The sequence below is a fragment of the Sphaeramia orbicularis genome, chromosome 21 (assembly GCF_902148855.1).
Source record: "Sphaeramia orbicularis chromosome 21, fSphaOr1.1, whole genome shotgun sequence".
NCBI lineage: Eukaryota > Metazoa > Chordata > Actinopteri > Kurtiformes > Apogonidae > Sphaeramia > Sphaeramia orbicularis.
This window is the reverse complement of record NC_043977.1, coordinates 44,399,410-44,417,321: the sequence shown is the minus strand read 5'-3', so window position 1 is coordinate 44,417,321 and position 17,912 is coordinate 44,399,410. Positions and strand designations below refer to the sequence as shown.

Sequence of the window (17,912 nt, the reverse complement as noted above, 5' to 3'; positions counted from 1 at the left end):
ATTAACCATCTACACTGGAAAAAAGTCCACAAGAGTGGGTATTCAAACACTGGATTAGAGCAGACACCGACTGTCTGTGAACCTTTGCACCTTTACACCAAACCCCCATTTACACCTGGGGATTGGATGAAGCAGAGGTCATACGCCCCACCCCTCTATGTTACCTAACAGTACTATATCTAAAACTTAGAAACTAAAATTTCCATGTACACTTCTGTTTTTTTTTTTTTACCCCAGACAGAATTTCTATTAAATTCCAGGTATGTAATTTCCCAATAACAAAATAAATAAATTACAGCACATTGGAAATTGATCATTTCTGTTTCACAACAAAGGATCTGCTTTTCAGTAGGATACCTATGAAAGGCAGATCATGTGACAAATTAAGACTGATCATGGTCTAAGATTGCCCCACAGACCCAATAGGTTTAGATAATTTACTGAGGAAATGCTCAATCATGTGGGTTAAAGGAGAGTCTCTTGTGCTGGAAACATCTGTGAGAAATGTGACTTCAAAACTATCATAGCTATTCAACCTTCCAGGTTCAGTGATGTGTGTGTGTGTGTGTGTGTGTGTGTGTGTGTGTGTGTGTCAGTGTGTGTCAGTGTGTGTCAGTGTGTGCAGTCATTCACCTGCACACCTGAAGCTCTGCGCTGTAAGCCCCTTCTCCACAGCCAGACAGGTGAGGATACTGAGGAAACTGGTGGTGACAGACTGCCGTTTAGCTCTCTGGGCCTCCCGCTGCTTCCGGTCCCTAGATGGTCTGGATCTCATCAGCACCCCCTGGAGGCCAGGGGCTCCTTCTCCCAGTTCTCCTTTGACTACTTCCTCTTCCTGAGCAGGCTGCTGTGCAACCACTGCCTCTTGCAGTACTTTCACCCACTCCTGGGCCTTCAGCTGATCATCGGCTCGTAGTCGGAGCACCTCTTTAAGGAAAACGGCGTGGAAACAGTCCCCACCGTTCTCAGGGTCAGCGTCATACTGAACGGCTGCACAGGAAACAAGAGGGTACTGGTGGACAGGCTGAGAAACCGGCCCATGGCCCTCAGTAGGAAAGGCTTGGAGGGCGGTTCTGGTCAGGACGAAGGTGAAGGCCCGCCAGTTGTTCTGATCCGTCAGCTGGTAGAGCAGACCGGCTTTGAGGACATCATGGGAGCGCTGGGTGAAGAGCGGCAGGGTGGTGGGTCTGCTGAGGATGGGGAGAGACGCCTCCGAAGACGTCGGGGTATCACTGTCGCCATCGGGCCTGGTGTCAAGCCCCGAAGGAGACGGCGACGAAGACGGGGACATGGGCGCAGGAAACTTAGCAACCTGTTGATTTTCCATCCCGTTTCTCCGCTGCTGGTTCTCCTGCCTCACGGGTCTGACAGCCTGGACTTTCTCCCACATCAGCCGTCTCCACTCCATGGCTTCCCATTGGTTCGCCGCCCTCAGATAGAGATGCGTGCTGTTGAAGAACAAGGCCTGGAGAGTGCGTTTGTCGGCGGGCTGCATGATCTGGCCTGCCTGACAGCAGGGTGCTGGTGAGATTACGCTCTGGCAGTGTGACAGGGAGTAGGCGGTGCCGAGCTGCCGGTTAGCGCTGCTGTCCAGAGTGTACAGGCGGAGCTCGCAGGGTGTCAGTTCAACGTGGCAGGGAATCCAGCGGCCCCGGGGCCCTTCGCGCTGCTCCATCTCACCCTGCTTCACCACAGTGCTGCTACTGCTGCTTTTGTCAACTGGACAGGAATACATAAGAGGAAGAAAAAAGGACGAGAATGAGTAATAGATACAGTTTCAGACTGAAACAAAAACTAGGACTTTTTTCAACGGCTGACACACACACAAGTCATCTGGTTTTCTGTGGGCAAAAGTAATAGGTCACATTCTATTACTTTACGCTAATTATTTTTACATGCCCTACCACCACTGTTGTACATGTCAGGGATCTGCCAATACTGGTTTTCCACTCAAACTATTTCAGAGTAATGAAGGTGACCAATAACTATTTGAAATCCAACCAGTACCCTCCATTGTATTAAAAAAAAGAAAGACATCAACTGGAAGACAGGAAGAACAGCATGCCTCTATCAGATGTATAGCCCATCTGTGAAGGGAAACACAGCATATATAGATGATATAAGTGTAAGCTAAACTAAAGGGACAAAATAACTGTAATTAAAAAAAAAAAATCTAATGATGATGAGTAAACATACCGAGAATCAAAAACTAATGAAAAAGTGCAGAACATCTACACTTCCAGATTTTGTGTGAGTCGGCATAGAATGACTCATAATCTAGATGGAGCATTTCTGATGCAAAGGGTAAGTGGTTTAGATCTGAGCTTTAGTGTTAAGGAAAGAAATCATCACGTAAATGTGCACTTCTGACAACAACTGGACAGTAAAGAAGGCCACAAGGTGAACTGTCCCTAATAGTCCTAATCTGTAGACTGCAAGGAGGACACCGGCCATAATTCTGTGTTTTCCTACCTCACCCTCATTTGGGTCTTTGCTTTTCTCATTTTTAATATTTTAAATCTGTGATTATAGATAGCTGAGACTGGGGGAGAAAGCCAGGGTGATATCTGAAAATCAAACTATGAACTTTAAGAGCTATTGTGTATGATACCTGATGAAAAGTCATACACGCTGGCCACATGCCAGTCTATCGCAATCTGAAGAAAAACTGACATTTTCAATGTGGAGAGTAGAGTTATAGTATTTATAGATGAATCTTTGATGCAAAGTGAAAGTAAACATGAGGAAAGATGACATAAAGTACATATCATATACAGTATAATTAGGACGCAATGAATATCATTAATTAGCAATGCCGGACAATTAACAGATTAGTTCTGTGCACTGAATGAGAACAGTTTATTTTCACCGCTGTCACACCATTTTAGTACAAGAGCAGATCTAAGATAAAGACTGAGTTTTTTCTTTAACTGAACCACAATAATATTACTCCTGAACCTGCTGCATTGAACTTTATAACACTACATAGATCTATTTACAGACCAACACTCTGATTACATTTTATTGCATTTAGTTCAAGAATGAGTAAAATGACGAGCTAAACTACTTTTTTCCACTTTCTATGGCCAGCAATCTCAACTGGTTTGTCGAATAGAATAGAATAGAATAGAATAGGATAGAATAGAATAGAATAGAATAGATCTTTATTGTCACTATTCTGTTTAGCAGCAGATTCTTAAAGTGCAAAAAGAAAGATTATATAAAAACTATCATAAAAATTATACTGAAAATATATACTGAAAAATACTGGCAATATACAGAACTACAAAAAAATACTGAAAATGTACAAAAGGCTGACTCTATACTAAAGATAAAAGAAATATATGCAACAAATAAAAGATGTATGCAAAATAATAAAGGATATATACGGCGTAAAATTAAAAACAAGGTGTATGAGTCATGAGTATTCCACTGAGGGAGGGTGACAAGTGGATCTCAGAAAATCCCAAGTGGCTCACAAAGTGTGTGGTTAAACAAAGCCTTTTAAAAAGCTTTAGTAGCTTTAAATGCAATCTGATGTCAGACTTTTATTTTGAAAGATGTGTCAAAGTCTGCAGTAGTTGGTTGTTGTCAGGGTAAAGCAAACATTTGATTGAAAGATGATTAGATTTAGATTTAAATTTAGATGAGACTTTACTGATCCCACAACGGGGAGATTCACTGGTCCAGGCAGCAACAGAATAAAGTGCAAGAAAAATGTGCATGCAAAAAGATAGTGCAAAAGAAAACAATATAAAAATAATAATAATAGTAGTAAGTAATAAAACTCTATAGGCGATATACATATTTAAATAACCGTATGAAATTAGAAACAGTAGATTATAAGCAAGATGTAGTACAAATATGACTGTTAAATATGGAAGTACAAACACTGACAGAAAAGGGACTGAAACAGCAGTGTTAAACCTATTTTTTTATGTTTTCATTGCAATGTGATAAAAAGCAGCTGGTTTTGTAAGTTGTATTTATGTGCAAACTCATTTGTACAATTGTGGTGTTCACTTGTCATGTAAACATTTTGTCTTAAAAGGCTCCTAATGACATTTAATATGTGTTTATAGAACTGTTTTTGATTTTGATCATGGGTAAATCTGAGTGTCAAAGACCACTGTTCTGACCACTCATCCATTCAAAGCGTACATTCCATCTTACATTATTGTTTTTTTTTCCATAAACCAATTTTCTGGTAGAACTTTCTCTGATCCGATCTGAACTGTGTTGTCTATAATCTGACTCTCTGGGTTTTAAACTGTTACCAGACATAAAAAAAGACATCATCGTAGACTACAGTGGTGAACCTTGGTGAGGTTTCTGGTCAGTAAGCGCTGTTAAATATCAAGCTTCAAAGGTGTCCATGAAAGAGCCGTGTTGATTTTATTGTGAATGCAGTGTCCAGTCTGGAGTGTGTCCTCAGTGTATGCAAAGGTCAAACTCTGGAGTCACAATGATTCACTTTGACAGGTATCTGAAACTTTACCACATACCGACCGCCTGTGACAGGAAATATGGGAACATTAGCCAAACCTCAGTGGTTTTACACAGAAACAATGAAACCAGGTACCAAACCACAAAAGCTGCATCATCCCTGCACGTTCACTTCGTCTCAAAACTAAGACAAAATGACTTAAGAAAGACAGAGAAGCACCTGCTAGAAGAACTACATTTTAATGAGTGATTTTATCAAGTATTCCATAAACTCACTGCCTCCAGGATCTATAATGTGAAAACATACTAGCACTGACATTCAGTTGTGATAGTAGACTGAATCTTTGAGATTTATACTTCCACTTGAACAGACAATGCAGGGCTGAGTAATAAACGCTGATGCAAACAAGTGAAAAAGTATACTGAGGTTACTAATACTGGGGGTATTAGTAGCCCAGTCACATAACACTTTGCCCCTCCTGTTCACTGATACCCTGTCTACCCGAGGATTACTTTTGAGTCTTAAATTTTGATCTTCCAAAGCTTTTCAAAAATTTGTAAAACAAAAAGTAGAAATTGAGAAAAAGACAAATATAAAGAACATTTGTGTCAACTTTGAAAAGAGCTGGGTGAATAGTGGCCAAGAAATGGGTTGGACATTTGAAAATATTTGTAAAAAAAAAAAAAAGAAAAAAAAAAATCAAAAAATTTAAATTCAGCCATCAACCTGTGGACTTCACCTCTCCTAGTGGTGAAGAACATGTGTGTGTAATTTGAAAAAAATCAGGTGAATAGTGTCTGAGAAACAGGATGGACAAAAATCTTGGACAGACAGAATTCCTGGAGTATCTATCCAGTATTTCCACTGGTAAAATTGTTACAGCCAAACCAAACATTTGATTAAAAAAAAAAAATCAATAATAGGCCTACACATTAGGCCAGGGGTGTCCAAACCCGGTCCTCGAGGGCCAGCACCCTGCATCTTTTAGATATTTCCAGGACACCTGGTTCAATTAATGATCAGCTCATCATCAAGCTCTGCAGAAGCCTAATAACAATGTAATGGCTTCCATGTGTGATGAAGAGGGAAACATCTAAAAGATGCAGGATACTGGTCCTTGAAGACTGGATTTGGAGACCCCTGCATTAGGTGATATTAGGCTATGCATATTTAAGTCCTGAATTTAAAATTTTAAGGTTTTACAACACGGAACAGTGGTTGTAGTAGTAGCGTCTTCCATCTTTACTGGTTGGTTCTGCTGTCTGTCACTACTAGATCAACTGTCCATTTGCACATGCACGATGGTAACTCTACTTGGACAAACTGCCCGAAATGCGTGACTCAATACTTAATACTATTTTCATTATTAAATTATTGTTGCAATGCAGTTTTTTCTTTCCTTAAAAATGCAGAACAGAATGACACATCGCCACACCAAGACATCAATTCCACAGGAAACACTGATATCTATATCAATTATATATAATGGAGCAGGCAGGGGTATAATTATTGGAATAAATACCATCTTTCATCTTGTTGCATGGTCAATGTTTTTGTGACATACAGCGTACACTGGCACAACAAGATGACGGGTGTCTTTTGTCTTGTTGTGCCTCATTGTTTCCATACACTTCTGTGATATTATCTCTCTTACAAGGTTTTGCCTCCTTGTCATCTTGTCTTTTTTTTGTCATTTTTCTCTTCTTGATAAGTTTCTCTCTTACATCATCGTGTTTTGTCTTCTGAGTTGTTTTGGACTCATTGCGTCCTTCCCAACAGTTGTGATTTACATTTTTTTTAAGCTGTTTTCATCTTTTGTCTTTTTCATCTTCTTCTATTATTTTGTGATGTACAACATATATTGGATTGCGTTGAATTTAAATCATAAAATGAACAAAACAAAATCCCAATTTGGATGTAATTCATTTGTTTTTATATTATTATGTCTTTTTGGGTCATTTTCTCCTTTTGTCTTTAATGATGTTTTATTTTGTTATGTCTCCCATGTCACTTTTGTCTTGTTGCATCTTCTACTATTCTGTCTTATAAAGCATACAATTGCTATCATAACATTACATTCTAAAATTTGTACTACATCATGAAATCAGAAACAATGGGTGTGTTTTGTCTTAAGTTGTGTCCGTCTTGTTACATCTTTTACAACACTTTTTGCCTTGTGTCTTCTTTGTCTTTTTTCTCATTATGTCTTTTACATTCTTTTCTTGATGCAACTTTCTTATGTCACACCATTTCATCTTTTCTGTAGTTTTTGGCTTGTTACATATTTCACAACCTTTTTATCTTTTATATTCTCAGCTTTTGTCTCTTATGTCCTTATTATAATGAAATTCAAGTGAAATCACAAAATCTGAGACGATATGTCTGCTTATATACTGTTAAATGTGTTTTGTGTCATTTCGTCCTTGATATATCTCATGTAGTTTTCATCTTGTTTGGTCTTTCACACTGTTTTCATCCTGTTTATTTCATGCTTGTTTTACATCTAATGTCATTTTCATCTTGTTGCATCTTTCTTTTCTTTTTTTTTTTTTTTTTTTTACAAATTATTTAACAGCACAATTCAGCACTCAGACTTACTAATAAGGAGTAGACATTTATTGCCTACCCTTGTCAGTGTGTATTCTAGTAAAATGATTACATTTTCTTAAAATTTCACAGGTTTCCCTCTAATAAACTTTAAACAAAGTCTGACACTGACATATTACAGACCCCATAACACATAAACGCTGATTTATAGCAGCTCAGTTAATGTCTTCAGCTAACTTGGATTGAAACAATTACTGAAATACTTCTAAAAAAGCAAGCCCATATTTAACCCCCCTCTCCCCTTAACTATTCTCACAAACTAAATCAATTGTAAACCCGTACCAGGAGTGGCCTAATTGGCAGAAAAGCAAAACTAAATCAGCTTCAGCTCTTATTAAGTAAAGTGTGGTGAGTCAAGTGCCTCATCAATCTTATCAAAACAGCAGTAGACGCAGTGTCACTCCGGGTCTCAGACTTTGCATGTTAACAAACCATTTACTAAAAGAAATAAATGAATATGCAAATAAGTTGAGCTGGAATCAAGACCGGCTGATTGGCAGCGTTCACGCTTGGGAGGGTCGATATAAGAGCTGGGCGTGTACGGCGGGGGGGAACCTGCTCTGTTCAATTAGCCTTCATCTCCACCTGTTAGGGTCAGACGTCACATACCAGTAAAGGTCTAATGTCTGCACACAAGCCTTCAGCCTGAATTAAAACCCCATCGTGTAGCACGGCTGCCCTCGGGTCGAGACGTGATGCAGAATGCAGAAACCTCCGCTTCGGCCTTAAACAAGCAACCACACCCACTGATTACTGAGAAAATCACAACGTCGCATTCTGTTTTCCCAATCGAAACAGACACACACAGGCAAAGCTTCCTGGAAAAACAAAGCAGACAAAGACTGGAAATGTAAAGCAGAGAAGGCCCATTATCCATCTGTTTTCTTAGCCACTGCATTTCTCATAGATAGTACACAGTGTAAAGTTAACGTAAAGATAAACAGGTATGACGCCAGTTCCTGAAGGTGAAGCCCATAATCAGAGATGGCTTTTCCACTTGACTTTCCAAATAAAGTTCATTTTCCTTCACGCTCTAGAAACAGGCCCCTCCACACTGGCCACACATCCTACACAGCTACCTATACAAGAACTAAACATTAAAGCGTACCAGTATTGGTCATGCTTATGACATTAACTGTGCTTTGTGTATAAGTTATAGAGCGAGGTCAAAGGCGTCATGGATGGACAGCCCACTACTTTTTGATTCATAACTTTTGAGCCAGACAAGTTTAAGACAAATATTACACATAACTGGAAAGGTCTAAATGCCATCTTAAACGTAATCAAAGGGCAAAATTTAGCTTCAAATATTTTTAAATGAAAAATACCAAAAACTACTGCATCACGGATGGACAAAAAATTAACGTCTATTTTTTGCAAGAATTACAAAGTTCTCAAAAGTGCAGTTCCTATGACATTTTCATCCTAAAATTTATTCAGTTTATACCTTAAACCAGTGGTTCCCAACATTTTTTGTCTCATGACCCCATTTTAACATCACAAATTTCTGGCGACCCCAGACATTCAAAACAGAGACTTTTTTTTTTGTTAAAATTAATTTGTTTTTGATCATGTAACAGTTTGCTATACTATGTTGCACATAAACATTAATTTTAGATGACATTTAGGCTATATAATGTATATTAGAAAAGCCAGGTGTAGATTACTGCACAAAGTGAGAATTTGATTTTCCTTGGTCAGGATATGTACAGTCAGTCCAGCTTGGATTTACAAGGCTGACAATTAATACTGAACAAACAATAACTCAAAGTATGAATTATGAAAGAGCTGCAGCATCTGAAACCAACCACAATGAACATTTGAAAGATAAACAGTACCACAGTGCTTCAGTTTCAGCTTCAGAGTTTGTCATGTCTTTTATGGCTTATGATTGTCTCTCTCAATTCACCAGATATTTTTTCGTAGTAAGTTTTTATTTTTATCAATTACTAGAAATTTCAGGCAACCCCATTTGAATTCCAGGCGACCCCACATGGGGTCCTGACCTCAGAGTTGAAAAACACTGCCTTAAACCCTCTATTTTACAACCTAATAATTGGTTAGAGGAAAAAAATATTTTATCATACCTAAATAGCAAGTTTCGAAAAATGGCAGTGTCATGGATGGACAAGCCAAAAACCTCACGGATGGACAACAAAAGTAAATATCAAATTAAACATTTTTTATTTCAATTATCAGTGCCATATACATTTTTTTTTTACAATAAGTAATACTACTTAAAATCTTTTTGGAATAATTTCAAACAAATATAAGATTGATGGGTTTTTCAGTCTTTGCAGTAAAATGTAAAGATAATTCGTACATATGTGGACCAACACAGAAACAGGTTTTATGTTGGAATATAACTGTGAGAGTGAGTTTTCTGCATTTGGCCAATAGGAGAAAAGTAAAAAGAAAGTATTATAATGGTAGGTTTAAAGATCTGTAATGCAAAGTTTCACAAAGAGGAGCTGGAAACACTCTGATATAAAACATGAAAACATAAAAACATAAAATACTGCCCTAGCCACCACTGCAGATTTTTCCAAAACTTAAATTTTTCTTTTTTGTTTGGGTCCTGGTCCACAAAGAGTTTTAAGTCACAAAAATTGAGATTATAAAACACTTTCTGAATTTACGATTTTTGTGTATTGATGTGGACAGAGAAAACAGAGAGATTCGGAAAACAATGGAATGCATATGTCTACTATTGTTTTGAGTTATGAAGATGTACTTGAAAAATCAAATCCAGGTGTATACATTAGTGTATGACCTGGAGTAGATAGAGGTCAGCACCGATACCATTGGCAGACAGACCGAACCAGTGTTATGGACAAATCCACATCATATACAGAATAAACTTCCCCAACCCCCCAAACCAACACTCAAGGTAACTTTAGTTTATAACTGTACCTGTTGCTGCTCAGCATCGTTACAGATTAAAGCCTCCGTGTCTGCCACATCCACGTTATCCACAGTCAAGTCCAACAGAAACAATGGTTTGCCCGAGCATTTGGACAGGTTTGCAAATGTTTTCACATTGATGTATGCACAGTGATATTTTTGTGTAAAAAAAAAAAAAAGTTAAAGAAAATATTTGTTTAGAAAAATATCTGTGCGAGTGTGGACAGGGCATAGATCAGATAAGAGATTTGTCAATCAGTTTCTAGGAACAAGAAATCTTGCAAATGTCTTGAAGGAATTTCTTTCAACAACATTTAAGGAAAAATGTATTATATTTTGGCTCGCAAAGGAAAAAGTCAAGGTCAATGTAATCTCACAAGACACAGTTTTGGCCCTAACTACTAGTAATTGAGTGGAAATGCATAAACAAGCACTTTAAAGCTACAAACTGCCTGGTAGCCAATTGCCTGTTAATGTAATTTATGTTCATTTATTGTATTTTGTTGTTATTTATTTGCCCTTCTGTGCCATCATAGCATGTAGTGATTTAATATATTAACTGCAAAAAACAATTACAAAAATAACAAAAACAGTACTGTTTAAAGTGCTTTGTCTTTCATCATTCTGTTACTGAATAACCTCAAATTCAATTGTATATATTTGCCGACAAACGTTTAACCAATTAAAAGTATTAAAGTGGACCTTAATAGGTTAATAGGTTACTCTAAAATGTCTATAGGTGTTAATGTGAGAGGGAATGATTGTCAGCTCTGTGATGAACTAATGACATGTCCTGGGTGAACCCCGCCTTAGCTGGGACACGCTCCAGCACCTTTGTGACCCTTTAATTTTATAAAAGAGATAGTGAACACACATTGGTGAACGTTATCTTTGCCAATAGGCTGATGGTCGCCAACAAATGCTGTCATAAGTGCCAATGTTCAGCTGATTCATAGGTGCATCCCTCATCACTTTCTGTCATATTTACTAACACGAGGGAGTAATACCTACATATCATGTATGTCCTATGGGGAAAAATGCAGTTTCCACAACTCCTGCTGCAGCCATGTACAAAACTCTACCGGTCCCAAATGAAAAACAACCACTCAAACTTGTGAGAAGCCTCCGAGAATTGACATATTGAAAATTACAGATAATTTTACTTAATATGTTTGGCCAGTTCATGTCCATATACATGAGGTTATTTTGTCTAAATGCTCCCTGTTATAACCTGTTCTTTTCCATGTATGCTACAGAATACAAATCAATAATACATTTTATTGATTTATTGAGAAAGTTACCACAGTGTTTCGCTTTGTTGAACCGACAATCAGAGTGGGTAACACTATTAAACAGCTCAATTAAATGAAATCCTTGCTTGTTTGCTTCCATATTCAGTATATGCATATTGCACACATAATAATGACTATCATGCCCATTTACCATCTAAACATCCCCAGCTGTCACTAATGGAAAGGCAAACAGCCTCCATCTTTTCTGTTGTGGATAAAGAGACATAGTGCAGTGGAGCTCAATCACTCTGCCTTATGCTTATTACCGTTCTTTTCCTACTTCTCTCCTTTCAATCCACATTGAGCCAAACTAAATAGCCTGATGCCTTTTCACACATATGCTAATACTAAATAATCCTGCCAGTATCGGGAGCCGGGTAATTGGGTTCCCTCTTCTCTTGCCTCATTTGAGTCCATTTGCTGACAGGATTACAGGCTATTATCCCTCAGGATCCCTTAGGATCTCCTTACGCCTTCAGATGGCCAAAACACACAAACAAATAGTGTACTGCATGCGTGTGTGCTCTGCCTCCATACTGTCATAGCACGGGCATGTCATTTTAAGTTATCATCATCTCTCATTATTATTCTCTGCAAAGATACTTGAACATACAGGGGACAGAGCATCTCCCAATGTACTTTCTGTTGCATAAACAGACCTGAACTCCTGTCCTCTTATAACGTCACAAAAGCTCTGACAGTTTTCCAACACTGGACAGCTGATCAATGGACATCGGTGGACTAGATGTGTATCCCTCTGACGAGTAAAGACAGTCTTTTCACTACAACAAGTGCAAAAGTATGCATAGCTTACTAATGCCCCCGCTCAGTCACACAACACTTTGCTCCTGATACCCTGCCTACCCAGGGATTAATTTTGAGTCTTTAAATCTTATCAAAAACTTTTCAAGAATTTGTAAAAATGCAAAAAAAAATGAGAGAAAGGCACATGTAAAGAATACGTGTGTGAAATTTGAAAGGAATCAGATGAATAGTGTCAAAGAAATTGCTGGACACATTTTCCAAGTTGAAATATTTCAATATTTGTTAAAAATACAAAAATCTGAATTCAGAAATCTAACTGTGCACTGCACCTCTCCTTGTGATACAGAACATGTCTGAAATTTGAAAACAATCAGGTGAACAGAGTCTTAGAAATTGTCTGGACAAAAATCTCGGACAAACAACAGGACGGGGCAGGTGGGGTACAATAAATAAATGCCTACTGCACACTCACACAGATGTTTTTCTAAACTGATATTGTCTTCTTAGGTTTAAAAAAAATCTGTTCACACAACCTTAAAGGTGGGGTCTGAGATGTTTTCCTGGAGCATTTTTTATTATATTCCTTAAAATCCCCTTCACACCCCGATTACAACTAATTAATTAAATGCTCTAACACAAAAATTAAAAAAAAATTAGTCACCTGTGGAACGGGCAGGACGGAAAAAACACCATCCAATCATTTTGAGCGCCCACTCGAAATGATTGAATGGTGATATGTCTATCAAACTCAACTGCCATTCACCCCTCCCCCCTTCCCCCCTCTGCGCATACCCCTCTTCGCGTTCCCAGAGCCTGGAGCGTTTGTACAGGAAGCATAGCCAGAACCTGGCTATTGAGGACTTGCAGCTGACGTCACTGGTCATGTGATTGTTGTTTACACCGCCATACTGGTAGGCACGCTATCTGGATCCAGAAAGTCAGAACTGTTGCTTTACATCGTGTTTTTCTTTGGACTCGTGTTTGCGTGTTTCTGTTATTTGCGAATATGTCTGCTTGTGATAAAGGCACCATAGATGAGTTTCCATGTTTACTAACAACAGTGATGCGCGGGCAACTTGGAGGCAAAAACATGACTACCAGCTACCAGCCGGCTCACATCAGCCGTACACCTCCAGGCTCTCCCCCGGAACTCGTGAATAAGCCGATATGTTAGCTCTAAAACGGTCCATTAACTGTCTCTGTCCAAAAGACAATCCCATCTTCTCTTTCATGGCTGCATAATTTGACTTCACCGCATTGGGAAGGCTGTACCATAGTAGAAAAGCAGACTTGCACAGATGGGTGGGGAGTATTGTCACCAGCTCCCCGCTGAACTCACCAGTGTCGCCCGCTGTAGCTCCGACTGCCACTTCCAGCTGCTTCACTCAGCTGAGGAAACTCTGGCTGCCATCGCCGACAAAGGGAGCAGGTAGATCCACAATCACTCTCTCCCTATAGGGTGATAGGCCAGGGGAAGCCCTCCTGGTAGGTTTAAAGGGGTCTTCATCACTGTACCACATGATGACAATTCTTTTTTTTCCACGCCACTAAGCGCCACAGGCATTCAGGCTAACTATACTGCGAAGCTACGCTAACCGCGGTAATAACTATAAACAGCAGTCGGCAGAACAGAACCACCGCTGCCATCAATGGAACCCAGCGGTCTTTCTGCCTAACTTATAATTGGTGAAAGCTAAGTAATAAACGGCACACACGAGTTTAGCAGGTCCATCGTTTAACACGTTGTACAATCCAAGGAAAGCTTGCCTACCAATATGGCGTCGTAAACAGAAAACCACGTGATCATGTGACGTTTGTGCAAAACCTCAATATTAGTTAAATTAGGATGGAAAGTTCACCAGCAAACTGTTTAGTCACTAACATAAACCACTAGGAAATGTAACATTAGTCACACAGGTCTAAACTGGGGCTGTTCTGTAAGAGCGGGGGAGTTAGAGGAAACTGAATGACGTATGCATAGATATGCCAGGACGGAGGCTCAGCCGGGGCCGTAGTCGGGGTAGGAGCCCGAGGCGTACGGGAGCGAAGCAGGGGATGGAGCCTCAGCTGGTGTCGGAGACGGTTTGGCCAGACCGGACCAGACCATAGACGGCATCGGAGCCCAACCCAGGTATGGAGCAGAGCAGAGCCTCAGCCAGCGAATTGTTGCTGTGCAGCACTCGTGAACCCTCGGGAACAAGCATTGCGCGTGCCACTCCTCTGGAGGCATGGCTTTGGAAGGATGTCTGAAGAAAGGAGTTTGGACTTTTGAATTGAGTATTTTCAAAATGTAGCTAGCTCAAACCGCTTTTCTAAGATCTCAGACCCCACCTTTAAGTTCACAAAATACCTCCACACACATTAATGCAAAAACACTCTCTTGGACTCAAAACGGAACATACTGCGACTAGATTATATTGGGCACCCTAACCCTAACCTTAACCCTAATAGGCTTTAGTTATGCTGGGTAACAGAGCCAGGTCAGATTATAACTAAAGTTACCTTAAAATGGTTGGTTACAGTCTCTTGCATGTATTCTTCAAATTATATCAGTTTAACCAGGACATGTCTCATAAATGTATCTGTGACAGTATTCTGCTGCAGGTGATACACTAACTTCAATAAATTAACTTTAAGGACTAAGCATATTTTAAAGAATCCTATATGTCCTGTATCTGTTATTTTTGATCTTTTTAAGGCACTGACATGTAGATTTAAAGAAACAATGGGCATGCACATTTCCTTTTCCTCATCCTGGATGCATCCTACCTGGGTTTGAGAAAAATATTAATTTTGGAAGGTGTTTTAAAAAGCAGTGACCAATAACGGCATTTACATGTGGATAAGAGGTATAAACATAGAAAAAATAATAATTTTTCAGACTACCCATTAGTGTGAACAAGTAAAATGATTGCATCAGGTTTAAAACGTTGATCAGCCATCTGCTGATCAACTTTTTAACATGACTTTACATTTAATGAGTTTAAGAAATGCACCACTCCAAATTAAAGTGGATAAATACAATATGGCAATATATGGTAAATTCTCCCAAATTATGACATATTATAACACACTGTACATAATCTAGCTTTTACCGTCCTGGGAATTTTTAAGGAATAAAGGTAAATTTAAGCTTCAGTAGATATCTATAATTATCTCAATAAATGTTGTCATTATTTTGTTAGTTTAATGGTTGATTTATGCTCGTGAATCAAAACTGAAGAAGTCAGATGGTTATTTGCAATTAAAGTTAATCAGAATCAGAATTGCCTTTATTGTCATTTGACAGCACAGTACAATGTACAGTACATCAAACGAAATTGAGCTCGATGTTAGGGACATCGGGCCACTGCAACCTAGGCACGCTGCCACAGAACCCACTCACTAACTCACTTATTTCATGTCCGTGTTATTAAATTGTTCATATCATAAAAATGTGATTTTACTGATATATGAAATGACCATGTGGTGCTTAAAAAAATACATTAAAAAAAGATAAAAACAACACAAAATGTAGCCCCTCTGTTTCAGAGAAATGTTTTGTGCAATATTATGGTTGCATCTGCTCATGATGGGACTACATTTAACTCGACAACAAAGTACTCATGTGGGGGACTGCATTATACCACAACTGATGGATTTACAGCACTGATAATACAATGTTTAATGCATTAGTCAGAGGAAAAGTGAAAGTTAACCTGTGAAGTAAACATTCACTATCTGTCTTCAAGTAAAGGAGTAGGACAAGGTTTACAACTTCCAAGAAGGAAGAGTGTTGTTTTATATATAAATGAAACTTTATAGGAACAGAATCAATAGCTCAAAAGGAGACTGGTATTTGGTTTCAAACACTAATAGTAAACCCCATGGTACAACACTGGACTCTCTTCAACAAGAGAGAACTATGCTGTCTTTTTAAAACAGGGATCAATTCCATCTGAGGAGACTCTCTTCATGTGTTTACTCTCTTGACCCCGCTCCACATGTGTCCAGCAAATAAAGAAATGTTCCAATGTAACTTTTGTAGATTTCACTGAAACTATTCGAAACTTAACCAAAAGAAAAAATGCACAAAATTTACCAACTTCCCTATCAGCTGTGATACAGGAATATGTGGTATTACTTCCTCTTACCATATGAAACTAAACTTACCATTTGGCTTGACGGCACAGGTGGACATGGAGGTTGTAGTCAGTGGACGTGTTTTAAAGAGGCTCTAAACTCAATTCAGTGTAAATAACCCCTCAGTGTAGTGAAGAAATACATAACTCCCACAAATAATTCCATAAACCTCATAGAGAACTGTCTTGAAATACAGCATATACATGCTAAACAGTAATACAAATATTGTTGTGGAGTATCAGACTGAGAGTTACTCTGTGAGCAGGGATAGGGTCCAACCCCTGGTACCCTCTCCAGGATTAAGCAGATCAGAAAATGAATGAATGAATGTATGTTTGAAAGGACATTTATAATATGGACAGTCCTATGGTCAGGTCTGATATTCACAATTTTACTCATCACTAATTATCATCCTATATTTTGTAAAATAAAAGGATTGCTTGAGTTAGTACATAAACATCAGCCATCAGTCTCCCTGATTACAACTACTCCTTCTGTGTATCAGCCATGAAATAAAACATATCATTCAATCTAATTTATAGTAAGCATTATGTGTATCAAATTACACACTCTGCCTGTAAACGTACCCTCTTGCTGGTGGTTGAGGATCATGTTCTTCAGGGTGTTGCAGTCTACTGTGGGCAGCCCGTTGTCAGTGAAGGCCGACGGCCGATAGTTGACATCAGACCTGGATCGGTTGTGTCCTTTCTTGAAGGCTGAGTTGGATGAGGAGTTGGTGGTGTTGTTGGTACAATCCTTGGTGTGCGCCGCCAGATCATTGGTGGAGCGCGCTCGACTTCTCTTGCCATGCCTCAGGCCCATGCCAAGGCCTAAAACACTGAAGTTATCAGCCCAGGCCAGGCCTAGGGGCCCCACCTCTGGCTGCTCTCCGGCCAGCAGACCCCACACGCCGCTGGGGCTCAGCTTCCCTAACGCGGCGTTGGATACTTCTTGTAGCTGCTTGGGCTGTCTGGAAGGCTGCATGGTCACTGTCTGATTTTGGCTCGACCCCTGAATTCCATCCATGCAACTGATGAAGTCCTCTGTGGCCTCCAAGGCCGGGCTGATATCGCCCACCATGTCGAGCTGCTCAAGACCCTCCATGGCAGGGCCGTCCCCCTGAGCTGGAGTTCTCACAACAAGACGGCTTTCTGAAGCGGACACAAAAGCCCCTCTAGCAGCATCCACATTTCCGACAAACAAATGGCCGGAGAAATGAAAGTCTACTCAGTTGAGCAGACAAGCCAGACTTCACAGTCTGTCGTCTAAAGCCAAGTCCTGCTCGCCCCCTTGGACAAGGCCCTTAGAAAGAAAACTACTGCAGCTTCATGCCAGAACAGGACAGGCAGCAGCCCGAGTCAGTCCAAATTAAGCCAATTTGTCTGTCAAACAATGTTATGTTGACAGATGTCTGGGCAAAAAACACTGAAAAATCCCTCTGTAAGTTCTGAAGTATTAAAGGGATCCAACAAGTTCTGGAGCATCTATTTTCTACGTTCTTTTTCCAGATAATGTGTTAGGCATCTGTGGAGTCTTCAGATGGAGACACTGTAAAGAAACAGAAAAAAAGGGAACAGTGAAGAGGAAGTAAGCTACACATACAAAGAACAGAAACTAGCACAAATACAGTTATCCATTTACAGATTCATCCACAGTGTAGCACCTTCCTTAAAAATCTAAACTCTTAATTAAGGTTAAAGTTCGATCAGAGGCCATGAGTTTTACAGTTTAAGAATCAAACTACCAACCACTTCCTCTATCAAACTGATTGTGCA

The 17,912-nt window shown here is 39.4% G+C and overlaps 1 protein-coding gene across 3 annotated transcripts in view; it reads right to left on the bottom strand.

The window, feature by feature from the left end:
* Positions 1-17,912, bottom strand: part of plekhm3 (pleckstrin homology domain containing, family M, member 3) — a 63,956-nt gene that overhangs the window by 41,290 nt on the left and 4,754 nt on the right. For all 3 annotated transcript variants that reach the window (XM_030125651.1, XM_030125652.1, XM_030125653.1), the window contains exons 2-3: positions 16,725-17,685; positions 634-1,719 (exon numbers count right to left, since the gene is read on the bottom strand). In XM_030125651.1, the coding sequence (XP_029981511.1) occupies positions 634-1,719; positions 16,725-17,241 (1,603 nt within the window). In that variant the 5' untranslated portion in view covers positions 17,242-17,685. The remainder of the gene's footprint in view (positions 1-633; positions 1,720-16,724; positions 17,686-17,912) is intronic.